Source organism: Schistocerca serialis, chromosome 2, assembly GCF_023864345.2.
Source record: "Schistocerca serialis cubense isolate TAMUIC-IGC-003099 chromosome 2, iqSchSeri2.2, whole genome shotgun sequence".
Lineage (NCBI taxonomy): Eukaryota > Metazoa > Arthropoda > Insecta > Orthoptera > Acrididae > Schistocerca > Schistocerca serialis.
Window position 1 is genome coordinate 930,449,353 of NC_064639.1, and position 23,643 is coordinate 930,472,995.

Sequence of the window (23,643 nt, forward strand, 5' to 3'; positions counted from 1 at the left end):
AAAAAAAAAAAATCTGGCGCCGACCGTGGAATTTGTTGTAGTATCGAAAGTAAGGTGATATGAGAGAATGCTTAAAGAGCTTATTTGAAACTGCTGAGCTTATTTTGAAACTACTTTCCGAGTCGTTAAAGCCTCTAATGACGTCTACAGCACTGCAAGAAGGAAAGTTAAGCAGAAAATTATGCCTTGAGCCACGACCTAATGCCCGTATCCTTTGCGATAATACATTCCTACCGTGATACATCTCATTAAGAGAAACCATAGCAAGCAATGATAAAACATCAAAACTGAAGATAATATCACTTGGATTCAACCTGTTGGATTTTGTTTTTTCTACAAAATGACAGGAATGATTAATATAAGTTTCAGTTTTTCCTATAAATGGTTGTAGGAAATGTTTGGAAATCGACGTTGGACAATCAATGTCGCTGAAAACTGATCATTGCGGGATGCCATGTTTGTGAATTTTTGGTAAGCTATACAATCTTGTTGGTAATGCTTCTGATTTAATGAGTCCCTTCTTGTCAGTGGAAAAATCGAAGAGGCCTTTATTAGTTTATTCGTTATCCTCAGAAGAGAAATTGTGGGATCTCGCTTAAGTCCTCTCTATATTTTTGGCTCTAATATTTTCCGAATTTCACTGCAGGACTTTCTTTCTTCGGTACCATCGTAGCATTGCCTTTATCTTCTGGATGTCTGACGACGTCACGAACCGACCGTTGAATGGGTTTATATAAACAGTTCGCCTTGCTGAGCTAATTTGAAACTACTTTCCGAGTCGTTAAAGCCTCTAATGACGTCTCCAGCACTGCAAGAAGGAAAGTTAAGCAGAAAATTATGCCTTGAGCCACGACCTAATGCCCGTAAAACAAATATAAGCAATAAAGTGAGTGAATTGGTGGTGTCCTTCGACCAGAGACTATTAACGACTGAACTTAATATTCGTGTGCGTCAGATCAACTTACCACGAGCTTAACAACAACCACTAAGCCATATGACGTCGTTAGACGTCGATTAATTTCGAGCTGGAATCGCGGAAGCCTTACCTACAGTGCTCGTTCAGTCCGGACAAGAGCTACGGATTCGCGACGCACAGAAAAGGCTCGAGGATAATGGAAGAGGCGGCGACGGTCTCTCGTGATATATCTGCCGCAGAAACAGGCCACGGGTCGTAACGAATTAGTCCGCCTCTGGAGAGTTCTTATTGCAGTAATAGTCTGCAGTTGTTGGACTTCCCAGTTGCCAGGGGGTGAGGCGACTCGGCTTCCCGACGCCCTCAACCCAGTTCTCTCCACTCCACTGAGGACTTGCTCACTCCAAGTCTGAAGCAGAATTCGCCCCTTTCGGTCTCCACTTCATCTTGTCAGCCTCTCTGGTTCTCAACAACTCTTAACAAAGGACCGAAAGCATTGTGCTATAAAAGAATTCCGCTGCACGGTATCATTTTTATTTGACCAGTTTTAGGTAATGCAGGATAAAATACAAGGGCAATATCAATGGCAGGTATAATGAGGCGATTTGCTTTTAATAAAATGTGGTTCAAATAGCTCTGAGCACTATGGGACTTAACATCTATGGTCATCAGTCCCTAGAACTTAGAACTACTTAAACCTAACTAACCTAAGGACATCACATAACACGCAGTCATCACGAGGCACAGTGCTTTTAATAAGACACTGTGTTACTGATTCTTATCTACTACTCAAGTAACCTTGTCCAATAGCATAATGTGCAGAACATTAAAATACGAGACGTGGAGATCGTAACCAGAACTGAACTGGCCCTTCATGTAAGCTCTTGACACGAAGGCTGCCGTCTTACAAGCTTATTAACTGTTCCAGTGCAGCATTTCCGAGGAAAACCGGGACCAAAATTGAATAGTTATACAATTATTCTGAAGAGTTTTCGTGTACAGTATTCTACTTAAAAAGTTCATAAGTTTTAAATTTCTAGGATAGTGAAATACTGGCGTATGCAACACATGACTCGTCTTGTTCCACAGCGCCATTACTGAACGCCCTACTGCAACGTTAGGTTGTCTCCATGAAGCTTAGGAGTCAACATTATATGGGGTACAATGTATATATCGATCATATTTAGGTAAGATTTTGTGAAGAAGTTCATCACATAAGAAATATTAGATAAGAAAATATGTCGGCAAAAAAGTGAATGAATTCTTACGTTAAGAACTGACGTCCATCCACATCAAGTTCGATTTCTTCATCCCCCCCCTCCCTCCCCCCCCCCCCCCACACACATACACACCTGCCCCCCCTCCCCCCTATTTTCTGCCAAAGGCACGAATATACTCTAGCATTCATTCTGGCGTGGTGGAGGCGAACAGCCTTCTAATGTCATCTTGATGAATTTTTTGCTATGCCTGAAAGACATGTTATGCCATTTCATGACGATTGCTGGCAGAAGGGTTTCATCATTATCCTGCTGTAATGTGTGATGTGGCGCCCTGATACGTATCCTGCTACGTAAACAAAGGGAGGTTCATTACAGATTCATGAGAAGTCAAAACCTAGCTGAACGAAGCGAAAATGATCGTAAAGAGAGCGGCGAGAGAAGCGTTCAGTGACTTTAAAAGTACAATTTTGCCAAGCGGTCTGAGAAACAAGGCATCGAAACGGAAACTAGCGGAAAGGAGGCCGAAATATTGAATTCGGTATTCCGAAACTGTTTCATCGCGAAAGATCCTAACATAGTACCTCCTTTCAATCGTCGTACGAACGTCGAAAGGCAGGCATTGAGATAATTGATCATTGAATTGAAAAGGAACTACAGATGCTTGGTAGTGCAAAACATCAGGACCGCATGAGATATCTATAAGATTCTACAAAGATTATGCGAAAGAACTTCTTCCCAAAACTATCTAGTGACTGAAAAAAAGTGCAGGTCATTCCTGTATGCAAGAATAGTCGTTTAACACTTGGACGCAGTTACACGCCTATGTAGTTGATGTCAGTCTTTTGTAGGATTATGGAATATGTTTTACAATTGTTTTTGGAGAACGAAAATCTCTTCTATAAAAATCAACATGGATTCCGCAAACAGAGACCTTGCGATACTCACTTCGCTCTGTTCCTCCATGAGATCCATAGCGCTGTAGACAGCGGAAATCTGCTTGATGCCGTGTTCCTTGGCTTCAGGAAGGCATCTGACACCATCCTGCACTTTCTTTTAGTGCAAAAATACGAGCTTTCCGAATATCGGACCGAATTTGCGACTGGATTCGTGACTTCCTTGCAGAAACGGCTCAACACGTCCCTCTTAACGGAACAAAATCGATAAATGTAAAGATAATTTCTGGAGCATCTGAAGGAAGTGTCATATGACCGTTACTATTTACAATGTGTATAACTGATCGAGTAGAAAGCGTCGGAAGCCCTTTAAGGCTGTTCGCACATATGGGGAAGTCCTTCCACGTACATCCCGCAAAAAGATCACGACGGGAAAATTCGAGAAATTAGAGTTAATGGAGAGGCTTAACGAAAATCATTCTTCCCAAGCGCCATTCGCAAGCGGAATGGGGACAGGAAGATAATTTATCGGTACCAGAAGTACCCTCCGTCACAGGTGGCTTGCGGAGTATGATGTAGATGTAGGTGTAAATGTACCGTGGTCACGAAAGATATGTCAACAAAATTTACTATTCTTACCATTTTCTGGTGAGCATTTAGCCTGCTCTTCAGCACGGTCTTCTGGCATTGCAACCTTCTTGCAGGCAACAACATCTTCTGCAGGCAGCCTCATGGACCTTCTGACGTCATCCACCCGACAATTTTTTTTTTTTTTGAGCTACTGCTTCTGACTAGTTTGATGCGGTCTGCCAAGAATTCCTCTCCTGTGCCAACCTCTTCATCTCAGAGTATCACTTGCAAGAATCTGGTCCGATATTGGTATTTTGTTCACTAAGTGACACTGCCGAACAGTGTAGAGTGCATTCCTAAAATCAAGGGACACGGCATCAACCTTGGCAACTTTGTCTATGGCGCTCTGTACATAATGGAGGAACTCAGCGAGCTATGTTTCACAAGACCTCTATTTACAGGATCGATGTTGGTAAACCAGAGAGTGGTTAACAGTAAGATGTTGCGAGAGAGGAACAGAATACTACTTCAGGAACTCAAAGAGAGATCGCTACCTGACTATAATAACATCAAAGAGAGATTTTATTGTGAGTTACGCGTGGAGTCACAGTCAGTCTACCAATGGGATACCAAGAGAGAGCGCAGGCTCTGCATAGCTGATTTGTTTGGCACTGCGAACACTGGAACACCTAAGTAACCACGACTCTCCCCATTTCCCATACAGAGCCCCGTCACCTTAATGTGACAACCTGTCAGAAGCCTGAATACCCATCTTCTGCAGCGCGGACCGCCACGAGAAGTGCACGAAGAAAGTCACTCGCTGGGGTTCTGGAAGATACCAACAGGGATGTGGAGCTACGCCGATTCCAGGCCCATTGCCAGCAGTGCTAGGGTCCTCATTAGAGGATCCACGACGCGAACTTCCCGAGCTAGATGGTCCCACAGATTCTCGATTGGGTTAAATCCGGCAGGTTGATGGCCAGAGGAGTATGATAATCTCATACCGGTGCTCTTAGAACCTCGCATGTAGACTGCAAACAGTGTGACACATTGCATTGTCCTACTGGTAGATGCCATTCTGTCGAGCAAAAACAAACCGCATGTAGGGTTGGTCGTGCTCCCCAAGGACAGATGCATAATTGTGTTGAACCATTGTGCCTTACAGAATGTCGACATCACCCAGGGAATGCCACGAAAACATTCCCCAGACCATAACGCTCCCTCCTCCGACCTGGACCTTTCCGAGGATTGTTACAGGGTGTTCGCTTTCAGACGTTTCACGCCGTACACGCTAACGGTCATATGCCGATGGAGCGTAAATGTGACTGTTCTGAAAAGGCCACCTCTCGCCTCTCAGTGGACGTCCGGTTGCGGTATCGGCAAGCAAATTCCAGCCTTTATCGCCGATGAACAGCACTCAGGATGGGTGCATGAACCAGGCGCTGCCGCGGAGGTCCATACGCAACTACTATCGCTGAACAGTCTCTGAGGAGGCACTGTTGGCAGACCCTTGGTTAATTTGCGTGGCCAACTGCTCAGTAGTTGCACATCTAGTCCACCGTACACAATGTCCACAGGCCACTGTTCACCCCATCATTTATTGCTCGTCCTGCACCACAGTTGCCTCGCCGCCAGTTTTGGATAGCTTCAACCACGGCGGCACACGAACAGGTTGCATACGTTGCTATCCGTTTCGGAAATGGTTCCACTCTTGGCCCGAAAAGCCCGTTTCCTCACTTCGAAAACGACTGCCAATGTGCCTTACGAAACTTCCATTGCCAGTGCTGCCGCCTGCCGTCTGCGGGTGGTTACTGAACGTTGACGTCAGAGATAGGCGGGCCACGTTAATGTGACTGGACCGTGCAGCCTACTACGACTTTCCGTTAAAGCATTTCTGGTTGTAGTGATGCACCTCGCCTGCCACCCATTTCCTCTAATAAGTGGAACACAATAGCGCATCATGTGGTCTTGGAAGCATCCGACTAGATCCTCCTTACAGGAGTGAATCAGGCTTTCAATTTGAACATCGATTAATCAAAGGTCATGACTGGGGACGTAGGTGAAAAGAAGGGCTGTACAAAAATCGTAATAATGGAAGGAGCCTAAATTTTAACTGAAATCTATTCTGCATTTAACATTTACAATGAAAGAGGAAAACGAATATTAAAGACGGAAATCAGGAGCAAAGACTGCACTAGTATTCAGTATCGGGTTTCTCATGAGATCAAGCGTCATTTAAAACACGAATTATAAAATATCAAAGAAGCCACTAGGGGGTTGGGAAGAGCCGGAGAGAGAAACACTAGCAATGAAGAGCAACAGTGGAGCATGGTGGCGTGTTACCTACGTTGTAAACAAATGTTCAAATGTGTGTGAATTCCTAAGGGACCAAACTGTTTAGGTCACTGGTCCCTAGACTTACACACTATTTAAACTGATTTATGCTCAGAACAACACACGCACCCATGCCCGAGATAGGACTTGAACCTCCGGCGGGAGGGGGCTGTAAACCCTAGCATCTCGTCTTGTACGGAAACTGTAGCCGGCTTTTTGCTGTATTCTGATAGCGTGAATCAGGCAGATCACTTGCGTCTGACGAACAGTACACGACATGTTCGATTTTCAGAGGCTCTCATTAGTGTGATAAGTGCGCGAGGTGTTAGAGTCAGACTTTTGCCAACATAGCACCCAGCGCGAGGTCCTCTGTGGTGGAGACGGACGCTATGTGTTGAGTGATCCAGGACAATAGTGAGGCCCACTGACCCTGCTGGGTCATATTTAAAAACTCGTTCTCAGCAAAGAGACAGCAGACTGTCCGGGTGGACACTGTTTTCTGTTGCCGTTCTATGTGGCTGTCACTACAAAAAGCCATGTGTCTTACCAGCTGGTTCTGAGATAGCTTTCCAGCTCTTGTTAGGTTGCCATTACTTGGCTGCTCCCAACCGTCAACTACCTCCCAGGAATGGATCGCTGCGCTCCTTATTCAGGCCAATGAGCTTTTATAACGGTCACGGTAATGTTGGGGATGATAAATATCATTGTAGTTTGGAATGTGCAGCCTTAACCCTTCTTTGACACACGGGGGTGTAGTAACCCCATGCTCACTTTTCGTTAATAATATATAAACCTCAGAAAATGGTGTCTACGGCGCCATCTGTTGTGTGATCTAAGTGACATCACACTGGAAGCGTCATTACGTCTACGGCAGCCGTCCACGGTCGACTGGGGCTGCTTACACCCAAGTGCATCAAGTAACATCGAGTGTGTGAAATTTAAGAGCATTTTCTTTCAATTACATTTGGACATCAGAATGAAAAATAAAGTGAGTGAAGTATGATTCATGATGTACAAATTTTTTGTAGGATACATAATATTTTATTCAAATAATTAGGTAGAGTATAATCTGCGATTGCGGCGTATATGTGAGGAGTTGCTCGAAGTGGAAGAAAATCGTAATTTAAGACTAATGTGTACCTTGAACATATGTACATTTGACCGAAAATTTTTCATTTCGTTATTACGAATTCATTTATGTCATAATCAAAATCATATGTATATTATGATTCAACAATAAAAACCTTGCTTACTTTGATAATAATAGAATTTTTACTTTACTTACAAGAGACTGGTACACCTGCCTAATACCGTCTAGGGCGCCCGCGAGCACGCAGAAGTGCCGCAACACGTCGTGACATGGACACGACTAATGTGTGACGTAGTACTGGAAGGAACTCACACTTGAATCATGCAGGGCTGTCCATAAGTCCGTAAGAGTACGAGGGGTGGAGATATCTTCTGAACAGTACGTTGCAATGCATCCCAGATATGCTCAATAATGTTCATGTCTGGGGAGTTTGGTTACTAGCGGAAGTGTTTAAACTCAGAAGAGTGTCCCTGGAGCTAGTCTGTAGCAATTCTGGACGTTTGGGGTGTCGCATTGTCCTGCTGGAGTTGTTCAAGTCCGTTGGAATGCACAATGGACATAAATGGATGCAGGTGATCAGACAGGATGCTTACGTATGTCACGAGTCAGAGTCGTATCTAAACGTATCAGGGGTCCCATATACTCCAACTGCACAAGCCCCACATCATTACAGAGCCTAAAGCTTGAACAGTCCCCTACTGATTTGCAGGGTCCATTGATTCATGAGGCTGTCTCCATACCCGTAAACGTCCATCCGCTCGATACAATTTGAAACGAGACTCGTCCGACCAGGCAACATGGTTCCAGTCATCAACAGTCCAATGCCGATTTTGTCGCGCCCAAGCGAGACTTTAAGCTTTGTGTCGTGCATTCATCAATGGTACAAGAGTGGGCCTTTGGGTTCGAAAGCCCATATCGGTGATATTTCGTTGAATGGTTCACAACGCTGACACTTGTTGATGGCCTAGCATTGATATCTCCAGCAACTTTCGGAGGGGTTGCACTCCTGTCATGTTGAATGATACTGTTCAGTCGTTGTTGGCCCCGTACTTGCAGGATCTTTTTCCGGCCGCAGCGATGTCGGAGATTTGATGTTTTACCGGATTACAGATATTCACGATACACTCATGAAAAGGTCGTACGGGAAAATCCCCACTTCATCGCTACCTCTGAGATGCTGTGTCCCATCGCTAGTGCGCTGACTACAACACCACGTTTAGTCTCATTTAAATGTCGATAACCTGCCATTGCAGCAGCGGTAAACGATGTAACAACAACGCCAGACACTTGTCGTCTTATATAGGCGTTGCCGACCGCAGTGCCATATTCTGCCTGTTTACATATCTCTATATTTCAAGCCCGCATCTCGTGGTCGTGCGGCAGCGTTCTCGCTTCCCACGCCCGGGTTCCCGGGTTCGATTCCCGGCGGGGTCAGGGATTTTCTCTGCCTCGTGATGGCTGGGTGTTGTGTGCTGTCCTTAGGTTAGTTAGGTTTGAGTAGTTCTAAGTTCTAGGGGACTGATGTCCATAGATGTTAAGTCCCATAGTGCTCAGAGCCATTTGAACCATCTATATTTCAATACGCATGCTTAGACCAGTTTCTTTGGCGCTTCAGTGTATACGCTTTCGAAAGGCAAAATTGGTACTTTATGCAGTCGATACTAGTGTTATAATAAATTCCATTAGAGAGAAAGCAACAGAAGAGTTAGTAAACCATATTTTCAAAGAATTAATAACTGGTTTTCTGAAAATAGGCACTCCCTAAATTTTGAAAAAAAGCGCTATACGTTCAGTTCTGTAAAACAAATAGCATCATACGAACAACTGATGTAGTACATGAGCAGGAGTCAGTAACCAGGATAGAATGCTCCAGATTTTCGTGTGTATATATTGACGAAAACTTGAACTGAAAGAAGCATATTACTGAGATTCTTAAACAATTAAGATCACCTACTTTTTCTCTCCGCATAATTGATAATCTTGGAAACAAACGTATAAATCTCCTAACATATTTTGCGTATTTCCTCAATTATATCATAGGGAATAATTTTCTAGGGTAGCTCATCACGTGGGAAAAAGAGGACTGATTGCATAAAAGCGAGCACCAAGAGTAATATGTGATGTTCACGCACGGGCGTCATTTAAGTACCTCTTTAAGGAGCTAGGCATTTTAACTGCGCCGTCACAATATATAGCTCAGCTAGTGAAATGTGTCATAAATAATCCATCACAGTTTGATAAGAACAGTGCTACCTACAAGACTAGACAGAAAATTGGGCTTCAGTACCCATTGTTAAAGCTGTCAGTGACTCATAGATGAGTTCAACATGCGTTAACAGAAAGTTTTAATCATTTGCTCAATAACACAAAATGTCGCCTGACAAGTAGTGAAGCAAGTTCTAAATCTCGTTTGAAGTTATTTCTCCTGGACAAGTCCTTCTATTCCACTGACGAATTTCTACTTAAAAAAATTTGTTTTTGATTGTACAGGGTAGCGCAGGGGAACGGGAAATTTTGAACGTTACAGTTGGCAGCACAGTAGCGCCGACAGATGTTCGAAACTTTGCACAATGGATGTGAACGCATTGCCATTTAGTAACCATGGAGAATTGGACTGGTGCGGAACGTGCAGTAGCTGTGAGAGCGTTTTACAAAAATGGTGATAGTGCGACTGCCGCTCAGAGAACATTTCGACAGCATTACCAGCTTGGACGTCATGGACGTGTCCCATCTGCGCATGCGATTACAACGAGGGTGCGTAATTTTGAAGAAACAGGATCTGCCTTGAAAAAGAAACCTACAGGTAGCATTCCAACGGAACGTACCCCAGAGAACATTGCAGCTGCTAGAGCTGCAATCGAGAGAAGTCCTCGCCGCTCCGTTCGACAGCATGCATCTTCGCTAGGGATTAAGCGACGAAGCTTACAAAGAATACTGCACGAATTAGACTTCCATCCCTATAAGTTACAGATTGTGCAACACTTACATGAACGAGAACCAGCGTCACATATGGAGTGTAGTAGCCAGATATTGGCTAAAATCAACGAGGACGCGAATTTCCTTGGTATCTTATGGATATCAGACGAAGCCCATTTCCACCTGAACGGATTCGTGAACAAACAGAATTTTCGTTATTGGGCACAGGACAATCCTTGTGAGTTTCACCAGCGACAACTACATAGCGCCAAGGTCACAATATGGTGTGCTGTGTCATGTTATGGTGTTATCGGCCCTTATTTTTTTGAACGTGAGGATGGTAGTGCAGTGACAGTAACATCCGCTCGATATGTTGAAATGCTTCAAACATTATTTACACCGAGATTGCACGAGCTTAATCTCAACGTCGACAACATGTGGTTTCAGCAGGACGGAGCCACGTCACACACTGCTCGACAATCGATGGCAGCAGTTCGTCAATTGTTTGGAAGACGCATTATTTCACGTAACGGTGACATTGCATGGCCTGCGAGATCCCCTGATCTTAGTGTGTACGACTTCTTCCTGTGTGGATATCTTAAAGGCAAGGTGTACCGTACACGTCCTGCAACAATCCATGAACTGAAGGAGAACATTGAAAACGAAATCACTGCCATTCCCCGAGATTTGCTACACCGAGCATTCCAGAGTTTTCATAACAGGCTGTTAGAGTATGAACGCCGAATGGGAGCACATCTTTCCGATGTCATCTTTAAAAAGTAAAGAGACACTTTTGGAGATTTTGATTGTAAAGACATACTGAATAATGGCATACTGAACGATTCTTTTATCGAAATGATAATAAATTACTAGTTTTATGAATTTATTCATGCAAATGACGTTATTTCGAAATTTCCCGTTTCCCTGCGCCACCCTGTAGTTGCATGAGCAGGAATATAATGATAATGTGTTCTTTAAGGTCAACAGTAATCTTGTAAAGATATTCTGTAAAATAACTCGGTCCACATCATTTCGATAAAAGAATCGTTCAGATGATCTGTGGAACATGTAACTAACTAACGAACTAACTATCTATAAATTTAAGTGTTAGGAAGCCTTTTCTAAAGATAGCTGTCTTGAGGGTAGCCTTATACGGAAGAGAAATGCGGACGATAAACATTTCAGACAAGAAAATAAACGCTTTTGAAAAGACGTGTTGCAGAAAAATACTGTAGAGCAGAGGGGGAAAAAAAGTGATTTTACTTGAGAGAAAGATGGTGAGCGTCAGTTGATAGAACGCTTCTCGGGGGATCAAGAAGTGATGAATTTGGTAATGTAGGGAAGCGTGGGGTTTAAAATTGTAAGAGTAAAACAGAGGACTGACTACGTTAAGCAGGTTCAAGTAGCTGTCGGTTGGAGTAATTATGCAGAGAGGAAAGGTTTACACTTGGTAGACTAGCTTGGAGAGTTGCCTGAAACCAAACTTCGAGTCGACGACCGCAACAACAACAACAACGACAACGACGACGGCGGCGGCGGCGGCAGGTACGTACCTGGGACGCAGCCTTCGGCGGCGAGCACCAGGTTGACGCCGGTGCAGATGGTGCACTTCTGGCCCTGCACGCCGGGCTTGCACATGCACCGGCCCGTCATCTGCTCGCAGTCCTCTCGCACGGCTCCCAGGGGCGAACAGTCGCACGCTGGAACAGTCAGTCACCTCGTACTAGTCACATATGTCAACACACACTTCTACTTGATCTCTGACGTACCCTGTCCATGAAAGCAAAATTATTTGTTGCTTTATCAGCTTCCGCCAGGCAATGTGTGTCAAACATACCTGATGTAACGTTTTGGCTTTTGGTGGCATAAGCTTTATTCACACATTTCACATCTCAGTTGAGCGAAGACACAGTATGTGACACATAACGTGAAAAAGTGGAGTGAGGCAAAAAGGACAGATGATACTATCCACTTATAGCAATTATGGGACATTGCGCTACCTGAATCGACTTAAGATTTGGTTGGCTGCTATAGTAAACCATGGAGGGATTACACTCTGGCGTGCATGCCAAAACTCATATTTTTTCTTATTAATAATTATTAAAATAATTTTTACCCATTATGGATATGGAACATTGCGACTGTCATGGCTAAAGGTTTCCAGGAATTACTTCAACCAGTCGTCTTTTGTTTTATTTTTATTTTACATTTCTGGTTTCGAAGCGCCTAGCGATCTGTCATCGGATGGCGCATATTTATGACATGTTTCCAACAATGTGGGGGTTGTAGCTGTGGGAAAATGTAAAAACGAAACATATAAGCACTGAATGTGGAAAGAATTATGTACTTTATGAGATCGATTTATATGCGTTACTAATGGTTTGTGCTCGGTGCGCGCATTGTTCTGGAAGACATAACATGTGCTTCTCAGTGACGTTATTTTTGTAGCACTTCACGAACTCTGCCACACGTTCTAACTTCCACGTGCTTTACGAAATGTAGATAACCGAAAGAGCGTAACGAAATTTAATTTGAAAGTAACTGTGTTGAGGTGCAGAGTTCCTTTGCTCACCACGAGCATCACCCATTGGCGACAGTAATTATGTTTATATTTATATTATATTCATTATGGCAAAAATAAAATGTATTTACGTTGGAAACTGGAACTGTGCTATTTCAAAATCTATAAAACAACAATGATATTGCGTCAATAGTTTTAGTACTGAAATTGAATTTGAGATTTATCTTTTTGCTTTATAAACATTGGTCTGAGGCGTCCTGTCACGGTCCGTACGGATCCCCCCGTCGGAGGCTCGAGTCCTGCCCTCGGGCATGGGTGTGTGTTGTCCATAGCGTAAGTTAGTTTAAGTTAGATTAAGTAGTGTGTAAGCTTAGGGACCGATGACCTAAGCAGTTTGGTCCCATAAGATCTTACCATTAATTTACAATTTTTTAAAATAAACGTTGATCATTATATATGAAATAAACATCAGAACTCTGCAAGTTATGTGGGCATTTCTGGGGGTCGAGGGCGGTATATGGTGTGTGTGTGGGGGGTTGGGGGGTGGGGGGGGGGTAGGTGGGTGAGTGTGCACTAGAAGAGAGAGAGAGAGAGAGAAAGTGAGAAAGTGATGATCGATGAGTAGGTGCACCACTGTGGAAGGGTGTGTATGTTCGTTTTAGTTTTTTGTCCTGGGTTGTTAAGTTTTTCAATTACAAACATTCTTTGACATTTCGAAAAAATGAGTTAATAGCTAAGTCAGTTCGTTCCTTTAAGATGGTGTAGGATGATTTATTGTTATGTCCGGCAGATCCATCTTTATTCCTTCGCCTACAGCGTGTGAATATGGAAATTTGTTTTGATTTCTGTAATTGAATGACTGTTTTGCGCTAGGTGGGCTAGAAAGCTTAATTTATGTAAATTTTTAAACAGAGTGCATCTGTGTGCTCCTTGTATAAAATTTCAAAGTTTCTTCCAGCTTACCCCATGTAGTAGCAGGAGCAGCTGCACAGATTAATTTATATGTACCATGTTTATGAAAAGGTGGGTTGGCTGTTTTAATGTTACGAACTATTTGGTTTTGCATTTTGTTATTTGTGTGGAAACTTATTTTTATGTTATTCTTTGACATTTTCTATCAGGGGAGATATGCTATCTGTTGATTTAAATATGAGTGGATTAAAATCCCATGTCAGCGTCACAAAATTTCTTTACTAATTACATGTTTCAGCTCATTACCGTACCATCTTCAGATCAATCTAAGATGTTGTTCAGAGCGCAACACTCACTACAAATCGTCATATTTTTTAGTTCTAAGTCGCCCTAGTTAAATAAAAAATCCTAAACTAAAAATCATAGCTGGTTATGTAAACAGAAACGTCAATCAGTACTCAAATGGTGTTACAGTGCATATTTTGCCACACATGCACAAACGGTGGATAGTAATGATAGGTGCATCGCCAATGAGTGAATGTAGACAAGTCATGTCTAACACTCATATCAGAAAAAGGGAAGTGTCTGTGTGACAGCGTTCTCCCCGCGTACATTTCGTAGTGGAATCAGGAAAGGGGGGGGAGGGAGGAGGAGGAGGATGGTGACAGTGGTACCCAAAGTACCCATACGTTGGCTTGCGGACAATAAATGTAGATCCGTTAACGTATGCGGGTGTCCAAGACTACTGTTGTGGAGGTCAGTGAAGGCCTTTGGACCAGAAATGGCGCGCCCTGTGTGTGGGTACTTACCGATGCAGCCGTCGTGTCCCTCCGAGATCTTGGGCAGCCCCCAGTAGCCGTGCAGGCAGCGGTCGCACTTGTCGCCTCCCACGCCGGGTCTGCAGCTGCAGGCGCCCGTCTCGGCGTCACACACGTCCGACACCGAACCTGGCGGCCACATGCACAGCACGTCATACTCGCTGCATAGCCGACACGTTGCCGAGAAAACGTTTAAGAGAGGAGGTTGATAGCGCAACTCACTGAGATCAACGACTTCAGAGTAGAATAGAGTAGAGTAGCTTCACACCTTTGTAAAAATAAAGTTTTAACAAAATGTCAGTTTGGTCTCCAGAAGGGTTTTTCAACGGAAAATGCTTTATATACTTTTACTAATGAAATATTAAATGCTCTGAGTAACCGGAAGTAACCCATTGGGATTTTTTGTGATCTATCAGAGACTATCGATTGTGTAAATCATGGAATACTTGTAGTTAAGCTCAAGTACTGTGGTATGAATGGGACAGTGCTCAAATGGTTTAAATCATACCTAACTGGAAGAGTGCAGAGAGTTGAAATAAACAGTTCACATAATATGCAAAAAACTGGTGATTTCTCAAACTGGGGAACAATCAAGAATGGGGTGCCGCAAGGTTCGGTCTTGGGTCCTCTGCTGTTCTTAATATATATTAATGACCTGCCATTCTATATTCACGAAGATGCAGAGCTGGTTCTTATTATCGATGATACAAGTAGTGTAGCTATCACAACCAACAGACAAGAATTAACTGGTGAAATTGTAAACGATGATTTTCAGAAAATCATTAAGTGGTTCTCTGCAAATGAGCTCTCATTAAGCTTTGACAAAACACAGTATATACAGTTCCACACAGCAAATGGAATGACACCATTAATAAATATAGACTTCGATCAGAAATCGGTAGCTAAGGTAGAATATTCAAAATTTCTAGGTGTATGCATTGATGGGGGTTGAACTGGAAAAAACACACTGAGGATCTGCTGAAACGTTTGAGTTCAGCTAATTATGCTATTAGAGTCATTGCAAATTTTGGCAATATACATCTCAGTAAATTAGCTTACCACGTCTATTTTCATTCTCTGCTTTCGTATGGCATCATATTCTGGGGTAATTCATCATTGAGTAAAAGAGTGTTCATTGCACAAAAGCGTGTAATCAGAATAATTGCTGGAGCTCATCCAAGATCATCCTGCAGACACTTATTTAAAGAGCTAGAGATCATCACTGTAGCCTCACAACAGATATACTCACTTATGAAATTTTTTATTAGCAATCCGAACGAATTCAAAAGTAATAGCAGTGTACATGGATACAACACTAGGAGAAAGGATGTAGCCGGCCGGAGTGGCCGAGCGGTTAAGGGCGCTACAGTCCGGAACAGCACGACCGCTACGGTCGCAGGTTCGAATCCTGCCTCGGGCATGGGTGTGTGTGATGTCCTTAGGTTAGTTAGGTTTAAGTAGTTCTAAGTTCTAGGGGACTTATGACCACAGCAATTGAGTCCCATAGTGCTCAGAGCCATTTGAACCATTTGATTTTTGAGAAAGGATGATCTTCACTACTCAAGTTTAAATCTAACTTTGGCCCAGAAGGGGGTAAACTATGCTGCCACAAAAGTCTTTGATTACTTACCTAATAGCATCAAAATTCTGACAGGTAGCCATGTTGTTTGTTGTTGTTGTTGTTGTTGTGGTCTTCAGTCCTGAGACTGGTTTGATGCAGCTCTCCATGCTACTCTATCCTGTGCAAGCTTTTTCATCTCCCAGTACCTACTGCAACCTACATCCTTCTGAATCTGCTTAGTGTATTCATCTCTTGGTCTCCCTCTACGATTTTTACCCTCCACGCTGCCCTCCAATACTAAATTGGTGATCGCTTGATGCCTCAGAACATGTCCTACCAACCGATCCCTTCTTCTGGTCAAGTTGTGCCACAAACTTCTCTTCTCCCCAATCCTATTCAATACTTCCTCATTAGTTATGTGATCTACCCATCTAATCTTCAGCATTCTTCTGTAGCACCACATTTCGAAAGCTTCTATTCTCTTCTTGTCCAAACTATTTATCGTCCATGTTTCACTTCCATACATGGCTACACTCCATACGAATACTTTCAGAAATGACTTCCTGACACTTAAATCAATACTGGATGTTAACAAATTTCTCTTCTTCAGAAACGCTTTCCTTGCCATTGCCAGCCTAGCCATATAGCCATATAGCCATATAGCATTTAAAAGGAAATTAAAAGAATTTCTTAGTGGCTACTCCTTGTACTCATTAGATGAATTTTTGGATATAGTAAGTGGGTAATTTCCCCAACCCCCACAAAAGAAAAATTAAAAATATTAAGTGTCATGTAATATTTTGTGTAATGCAATATCTTGTATAGACACCTTTTATTAACCTGACACGTTCCACATCGTTACGAAGTGTCGTATTCATGACCTATTGAACAAGTACTAATCTAATCTAATCTAATCTAATATAATATAATCAGAGTCAAACAGACTGTGTAATAACAGAATCGTTATCCTTCGAAACAAAAGACAGTTCCTTCTCCTTATACGAGATGTGCAAAATAAAACCAGCCCGGAAAATACGCTGACGGCAAAAAAATCGAACATCAAAAATAATTAATTTAGAGTAATGAAATTTCGGGAATACATTTGTCTATGTAACATATTTAAGCGATTATCATTGCAAGATCAGAGGTTAATGTAAGTGCGACATAAGCCATTGCAAACGTGAAATGCTGGTACGTTAATAACAGGTGTCACTGCCAGAATGTGGAATGGAAACATTCAACCGCGCATGCATCGTGTTGTACAGGTGCCAGATATCAGTTTGCGGGATTGAGTTCCTTGCCTGTTGCACGTGGTCGGTCAGTACGGGGACTGTTGGTTAATGCTGTTTGTGGATGACGCTGGAGTTGGCGTTCGATGATGTCCTATATGTGCTCGGCTGGAGCAGTCCAAGGCAACATGTCAACATTCTGTAGATCATGTTGGGTTACAACAGCGGTATGTGGACGAGCTTTATCCTGTTGGAAAACAGCCCTTGGAATACTGTTCATGAATGGCAGCACAACAGGTCGAATCACAAGACTGACATACAGTTTTGTAGTCAGGGTGAGGGGGACAACAAGAGAGTTCCTCTGCTGTCATACGAAGACACACCCAAGAGCATAACCCAAGCAGCAGGTACAGTGTGACAAGACCACAGACAGGTTGGGTGCAAGTCCTCAACTGGTCTCCTCCTAACTATCACTGGCACCGAGGCAGAACCGACTTTTATTAGAAAACAGACCTCTACCCAACCATCCAATGAGTTCTTGCTTGACAGCATCTGACGTCGCAAATGATGGTGGTTTGTGCTCAGTGGAATGCATGCTGCAGAGCGTCTGGCTCGGAGCTGTCCTTGAAGTAACCGATTTGCAACAGTTCGCTGTGTCACTGTTGGTCAAATTGTTGCTGCAGATGCAGTACGATGCGCCAGAGCCGTACGGCGAACACTATGGTCTTCTCTCTCGGTAGTGCTACGTGACCGTCCGGAATCGGTGTTCTGCGACCGTAAATTCTCGTGATCAACGCTGTCAGCAATCATGTCCAGTAGCTACATTCCTGCCAAGTCTTTGTGAAGGAACATATAGCTTCTCGTAGCCCTGTTACACGACCTCGTTCAAACTCAGTGAGGTGCTGATAATGGCCTCTTTGTCGCTTAAAGGCATTCTTGACTAACATCAACACACCACGTCCCCTCTCAAAGGTAGCTAACGCTCACAACCGTTCCTGTGTGTATTTAAAACAAACCTGATTTGCATCCCCATAGGTCCCAGCGGAGGTTCGAGTCCTCCCTTGGGCATGGGTGTATGTGTTTGTCCTTAAGATAATTTAGGTTAAGTAGTGTGTAAGCTTAGGGACTGATGACCTTAGCAGTTAAGTCCCGTAAGATTTCACATACATTTGAACATTTGCATCCCCATAGTGGCGCAACCCTTATGCGACTGGCGCCAAATTTGAATAGATATCATCTTTCAGATGTAGAAACGCGGCTAACAGCTTTCGTTCACGTCGCCCAACTCTTTCTTGGCGTTGCGATTTTTTTCCCTGTCGGTGTATTTAGCGCACCTTAAGGTAGGCAACCCGATGTTCATCATCTACCGCAAGTGCGGATGAAATAAGTTGGGTTGTCGGTCTTAAAGTGTAGGAAACATCTGCTCCTGGTGCGAAAAATGTAAGTTGGGTTGGGAATCTTAAGACACATAAAATATTTTCCGAGCCAGTTTTATACTGGCCATCCTTGTACAACTGTAGTGTGTCTTCTATCAGACAAGATTTCGCTTGGAAAAATAAAAGTGCCTCTGTAGCATGCAATTAGTGTTCCACAGCAAACAGTTATTAATGAGTAACATGAAGGTAGTACTCGTCCTATTCCAAAAGCAAACAATATGATCACTACGGACAGCCGGCCACGGTGGTCGAGCGGCTCTAGGCGCTTCAGTCCGGAACCACGCGGCTGCTGCGGTCTTAGGTTCGAATCCTGCCTCGGGCATGGATGTGTGTGATGTCCTTAGGTTAGTCAGGTTTAAGTAGTTCTAAGTCTAGGGGACTGATGACCTCAGATGTTAAGTCCCGTAGTGTTCAGAGCCATTTAATCCATCACTACGGACAAGTTCCACTATTCTCGAAATGAATAACTGTTTCAAGCTAGGTGAAAACTGACACACAATAATATCAATCTGAATATGTCAGGGAACTAAATAGCCAAGTATAAGCGCCGTCAGGCAAACAATATGACGTTGCATGAGTCGTTTGTTGGTTGGTTGTATGTAGAGAGCATTCTGTACCAAGGTCGTCAGCGCCATTACTAAAGTGATGTGAGAGAAATGTCATAAAATGTTTAAAATTATGTTTTCAATGGTAAAATTTGAAACAAAAGTCAGATACACTCTTCTCGATTTTCACTCACTTCAGCTCATTGATTCGGACAGATGCACAAAATACGAAAGACTCACTTCACGTAGTCATTGTGCAGATTCCATCGTTAAAGTACACAGATTGTAACACAATAGATAAAATAATATGATAGAGAACTGTGACTGGTGGTTAGCGTGGAAAAGGTATAATTAGCCAGACACCCTGAAAACACATAAAAATCGTCTATGTGACAAGGACAGATCAGCTTTTACTGTGTTGCAGCCTTCATGTTTTGATATGAAACATTATGTAAATCATGGTGTGCAGATATCAGTGCTTTACAAGCACTGGTCACTGGTAGGTCCTCTAACCAGAAGAGGAACCCATGTGTCAGAGGAGGGTGGCTATCCGGACGCGCGTTAAAAGTATTTCATTCCGCCTCAGCAAGCGGAAAGAGGAATCTTCACAGCCCCATTTTTAATTTCACTGACGGCAGTTTCTCTGTCTTAGCCACTCTGCCTCACATAGACTAATGGTACATTGTTGCAACAACGAAATAACTGAATGTGTGGGACAGCACATTGTGAAATTACATTTACCATGCAGGCAGGCATCCTTAGCTACTTCACCTCCTGCTCCAGTACACTGGACCCGCAAGTGACCTGATAACATGGCTTCAGTAACGGTTCAGTATAATAGTAGCTACTAAAGGCAATCGGAAGCTTACGATTTCTAAAATCACAACTAGTCATGAGCATAATCGTTAGGCGTACAAAGACGATTTTCTAACAGATCAGGTGAAGACGATGGAAATCACAATATCGCTCCATCTATCCCTTATTGTGTCCTGCAGAAAACTGAAAATCATCTCGACAAAATCTGCTTATCAGCTTCAGCCTAGGAACCTTCGAAAAAGTCTCTGTCGCTTCCTGCTGAGGATACGAGCAAGAGGATTCCGAATCACCAAAAATATTCTTACAGTCCTAGAGGAAATTTTCAGATTCTTAAAGTAGTGAAATGAATGACAAGGCCATTAGACGGGCATACATTGAGATTGGGTAAGATAAGGAGGGCATGCTGCAGTGCCTTTTCCAAAGGACGTATCCCGACATATTCCTTAAGGTGCGACTGCACCTGTGTCCCTTGCACCTAGTCGCCGTGCGTCTGTACTTCCCTCACACGCAAGAAGAGTAATGCTTGTAGGTGCTTGCCTCTTTTTTGATATGAGCGCATTTGTAGTTCCATTCAAGCCTAGACAGAACAACACACGTTTTTCGAATGCTAGCAGCAACTGTCGGCGCAGCCAGTATATTTTGAGACAAAGTCAGAATCGTATAAAGAAGCCCACGTACTGGGATAATTAATGATTTTTGTGCACTGCATGTGTCGGAATGGTGGAACAGATAAAGATGGCAACGTGTATTGCGTTTGATAACTGGAACTTCAAAGTGATCCCGCAACTAGTTGGACCACGGATAGCAAAGGAAAATACAAAATACAAAGACGCTCGACCAGTGATGGCAAGGTTGACTTAGCCACTTCAAATTTTTGCTACTGCCGAAGTTATTTTAATTCGTTGACGAGTTCTGTCCCTCCTACGACAGAGATTATGTATTTAAGCAAGAGATTCAAATTTATATACACTCATACGAGACGCACTTGAAAAAGGTACATCATCGAAATTAGCTGATCTTGTGGTATACGGTCAGTTCCACAAGAAAGTTTACCCCGTTGCCTGTATGAAAAAAGGACACTATCATAAATATATGTTTACAAGAAAATACATGTTATTACTAACTGCACAGTTACCTGATAGTTAATGCAATCGCCGCCGCTATCGTTCATAGCTTGACAACTTTTTGGCATACTTTTTACGAGATTTTCTGCATATTCTCTCGGGAACGATCTCCATATCGCCCTGATTTGATATGACAACTGCGTCAAAGTATATGCTGGCTTTCCTTTAACGATCATTTGCGATCGGATTTGCGTCCGGAGACACTGCAGGCTAATGCATCGTGGACACACCATTGTCTTGTTTCCAAGCTGTACGTAGACGGTTGCCATGTTTCGGATCATTATCCTCTTGAAGCACACAGTTTGCCTCGTTCGAACCAAATAGCTTCTTAATAGACGACAGAAGGCATTTCTGAACTTAAATAGTGGCAACACTGCTGTGGAGACAATATGCAATGGAATCTACTATTGTCGCTGATAGCACACGTTGTTGACATACCTACCTTCCCTCCGAGCAAATGGACTCGCGCGTCCCACGTCATCAACGTGCGCACAATCCAGGGAAAAACAGTCACTTGTAAGCGAGCGGTGTAACGTAACGTGGTTACTATGTTTTCGAAACAGGAACAACGGAGTTGGATCAAGATTGTAAGTGCCAGAGGTCGTACAGAACGACAGTGTCAGCAAGGTCTTCAAGAGGCGTGCATGTTGGGTAAAAGCCTTCAACGAAGGTCGGGAAACTGTGGCAGACATGCATCGGGCAGGTCTTCCTAGCGTCTCTGAAGAAAAAGTGCATGCTCTTGCCGCGTTAGTGGACTGTGATCGACGCCATACGATTCGTAAGCTCGCCCGCGAAACCAGTTTAGCGCATACGACTGTGTTTCGCATCCTGAAGGAACGCCTTGGCATGCGAAAAATTGCATCACGATGGGTTCCGCATGACTTGGAGGAAACGCAGAAATGGATCGTTACGACGCTGCTCAGACGCACTTGGAGCGCTATGGGCTATCTTACGTCGTAACACTGGATGAGACGTGGGGCACATTGTATGAGCCCAAACTGAAACGCCAATCCAACGAATGGCGCCGTTATGGGTCACCGCGAAAGTCGTAAGTGCGTCAGAGCCCCAGTATGGTGAAAGTTGTGGTGATTCTCGTGTATGACTGTGATGGTGTTGTCCTAACGCATTATATTCCTCCACGGCAGACCGTCAATGCACAGTATTACTGTTCGTTTTTGGAGCATCACCTGCGACCAGCTTTGCGAAAGGAGCGGCAGCACTTTCTGCGCAATTCACCCATCATTTTGCACGACAATGCGCGGGCGCATACAGCGCAAGCTGTGGCTGCTCTGTTCGGTCGATGGGACTGGGAAGTACTGTACCATCCACCATACTCCCTGGACTTAAGTCCTTGTGACTTTGATTTGATTCCGAAGATGAAGGAATCACTTCATGGCATTCGCTTCAGAACTGTTCCAGAGATTCTACATGCAGTAGGCCGCTCCATTCGCACCATCAACAGAACAGGCTCTGCTATCGATATACTACGCCTTCCACATTGCTGGCAATGGGTTCTACACAACGCTGGTGACTACTTTGGAAGACAATAACACGTGCAAACATGTAACCCTTTTGTATCGGTTGTGAATAAATAGTTGCCACTATTTAAGTTCCAACCTTCGTATATAAATATAAATAAGTTACGCTTCATATATTTTGCACTAATTTTAAACTGCAACCGACAAAACAGAACATTCAGCGCACACACTGTTTATCTACACACTGTGCAAAAGTGAAGTGATTACAGATTCGAGACCAATACCAGAGACGTCGCTACGGACGTTACATTTAAAATTATGACGTACACTTTCTTGTGGAACTGACTGGAAATGTCAGTGATAGTATAAATAGCCAAGAGTTAAAACTGAAAAAAAAATTTCTGATTGCAAGGCGTAATCCACTGAAGCGGCAAAAATTTTGGTACTGGCATGCGTACAAATACAGAGATATATAAGGAGGCAGAATATGGCGCTGCTGTAGGCAACGCCTATATAAGACGACAAGTGTCTGGCGCAATTGTTAGATCGGCTACTGCTGCTACAATGGCAGGTTATCAACATTTAAATGAGTTCCAAGGTGATGTTATAGTCAGCGCACGAGCAATGGGACATAGCACTTCCGAGGTAGCGATGTAGTGGGGATTTTCCCATACGGCCATTTCACGAGTGTACCGTGAATATGAGGAATCCGGTAAAACATCAAATCTCCAACATCGATGCGGCCGGAAAAATATCCTGCAAGAACAACACCAACGATGACGGAAGAGAATCGTTCAACGTGATAGAAGTGCAACCCTTCCGAACATTGATGCAGATTTGAATGGTGGGCCCTCAATAAACGTCAGCGTGTGAACCATTCAACGAAACATCATCGATATGGGGTTTCGGAGCCGAGCCTTGATGAATGCACGACACGAAGCTTTACGCCTCGCCGGGGGCAGTCAACATCGACATTGGACTGTTGATGACTGGATTCACTTTGCTTGGTCGGATGAGTCTCGTTTCAAATTGTATCGAGCGGATGGACGTGTACGGGTATGGAGGCAGCCTCATAAATCCATGGATCCTGCATGTCAGCAGAAGACTATTCAAGCTAGTGGAGGCTCTATGATGGTGTGAGGCGTGTGCAGTTGAAGTGATATATGGGACTCCTAATACGTGTAGATACGACTCTGACAGGTGACACATATGTAAGCACCCTGTCTGATCGCCTGCATCCATTCATGTCCATTGTGCGTTCCGAAGG

General features: G+C 43.5%; 1 protein-coding gene across 1 annotated transcript in view; it reads right to left on the minus strand.

Moving 5' to 3' along the window:
- The window catches only part of LOC126456525 (agrin-like), a 1,113,065-nt gene that overhangs the window by 164,762 nt on the left and 924,660 nt on the right, over positions 1-23,643 (minus strand). The window contains exons 13-14 of the mRNA XM_050092274.1: positions 14,179-14,316; positions 11,490-11,636 (exon numbers count right to left, since the gene is read on the minus strand). Of these exons, the coding sequence (XP_049948231.1) occupies positions 11,490-11,636; positions 14,179-14,316 (285 nt within the window). The remainder of the gene's footprint in view (positions 1-11,489; positions 11,637-14,178; positions 14,317-23,643) is intronic.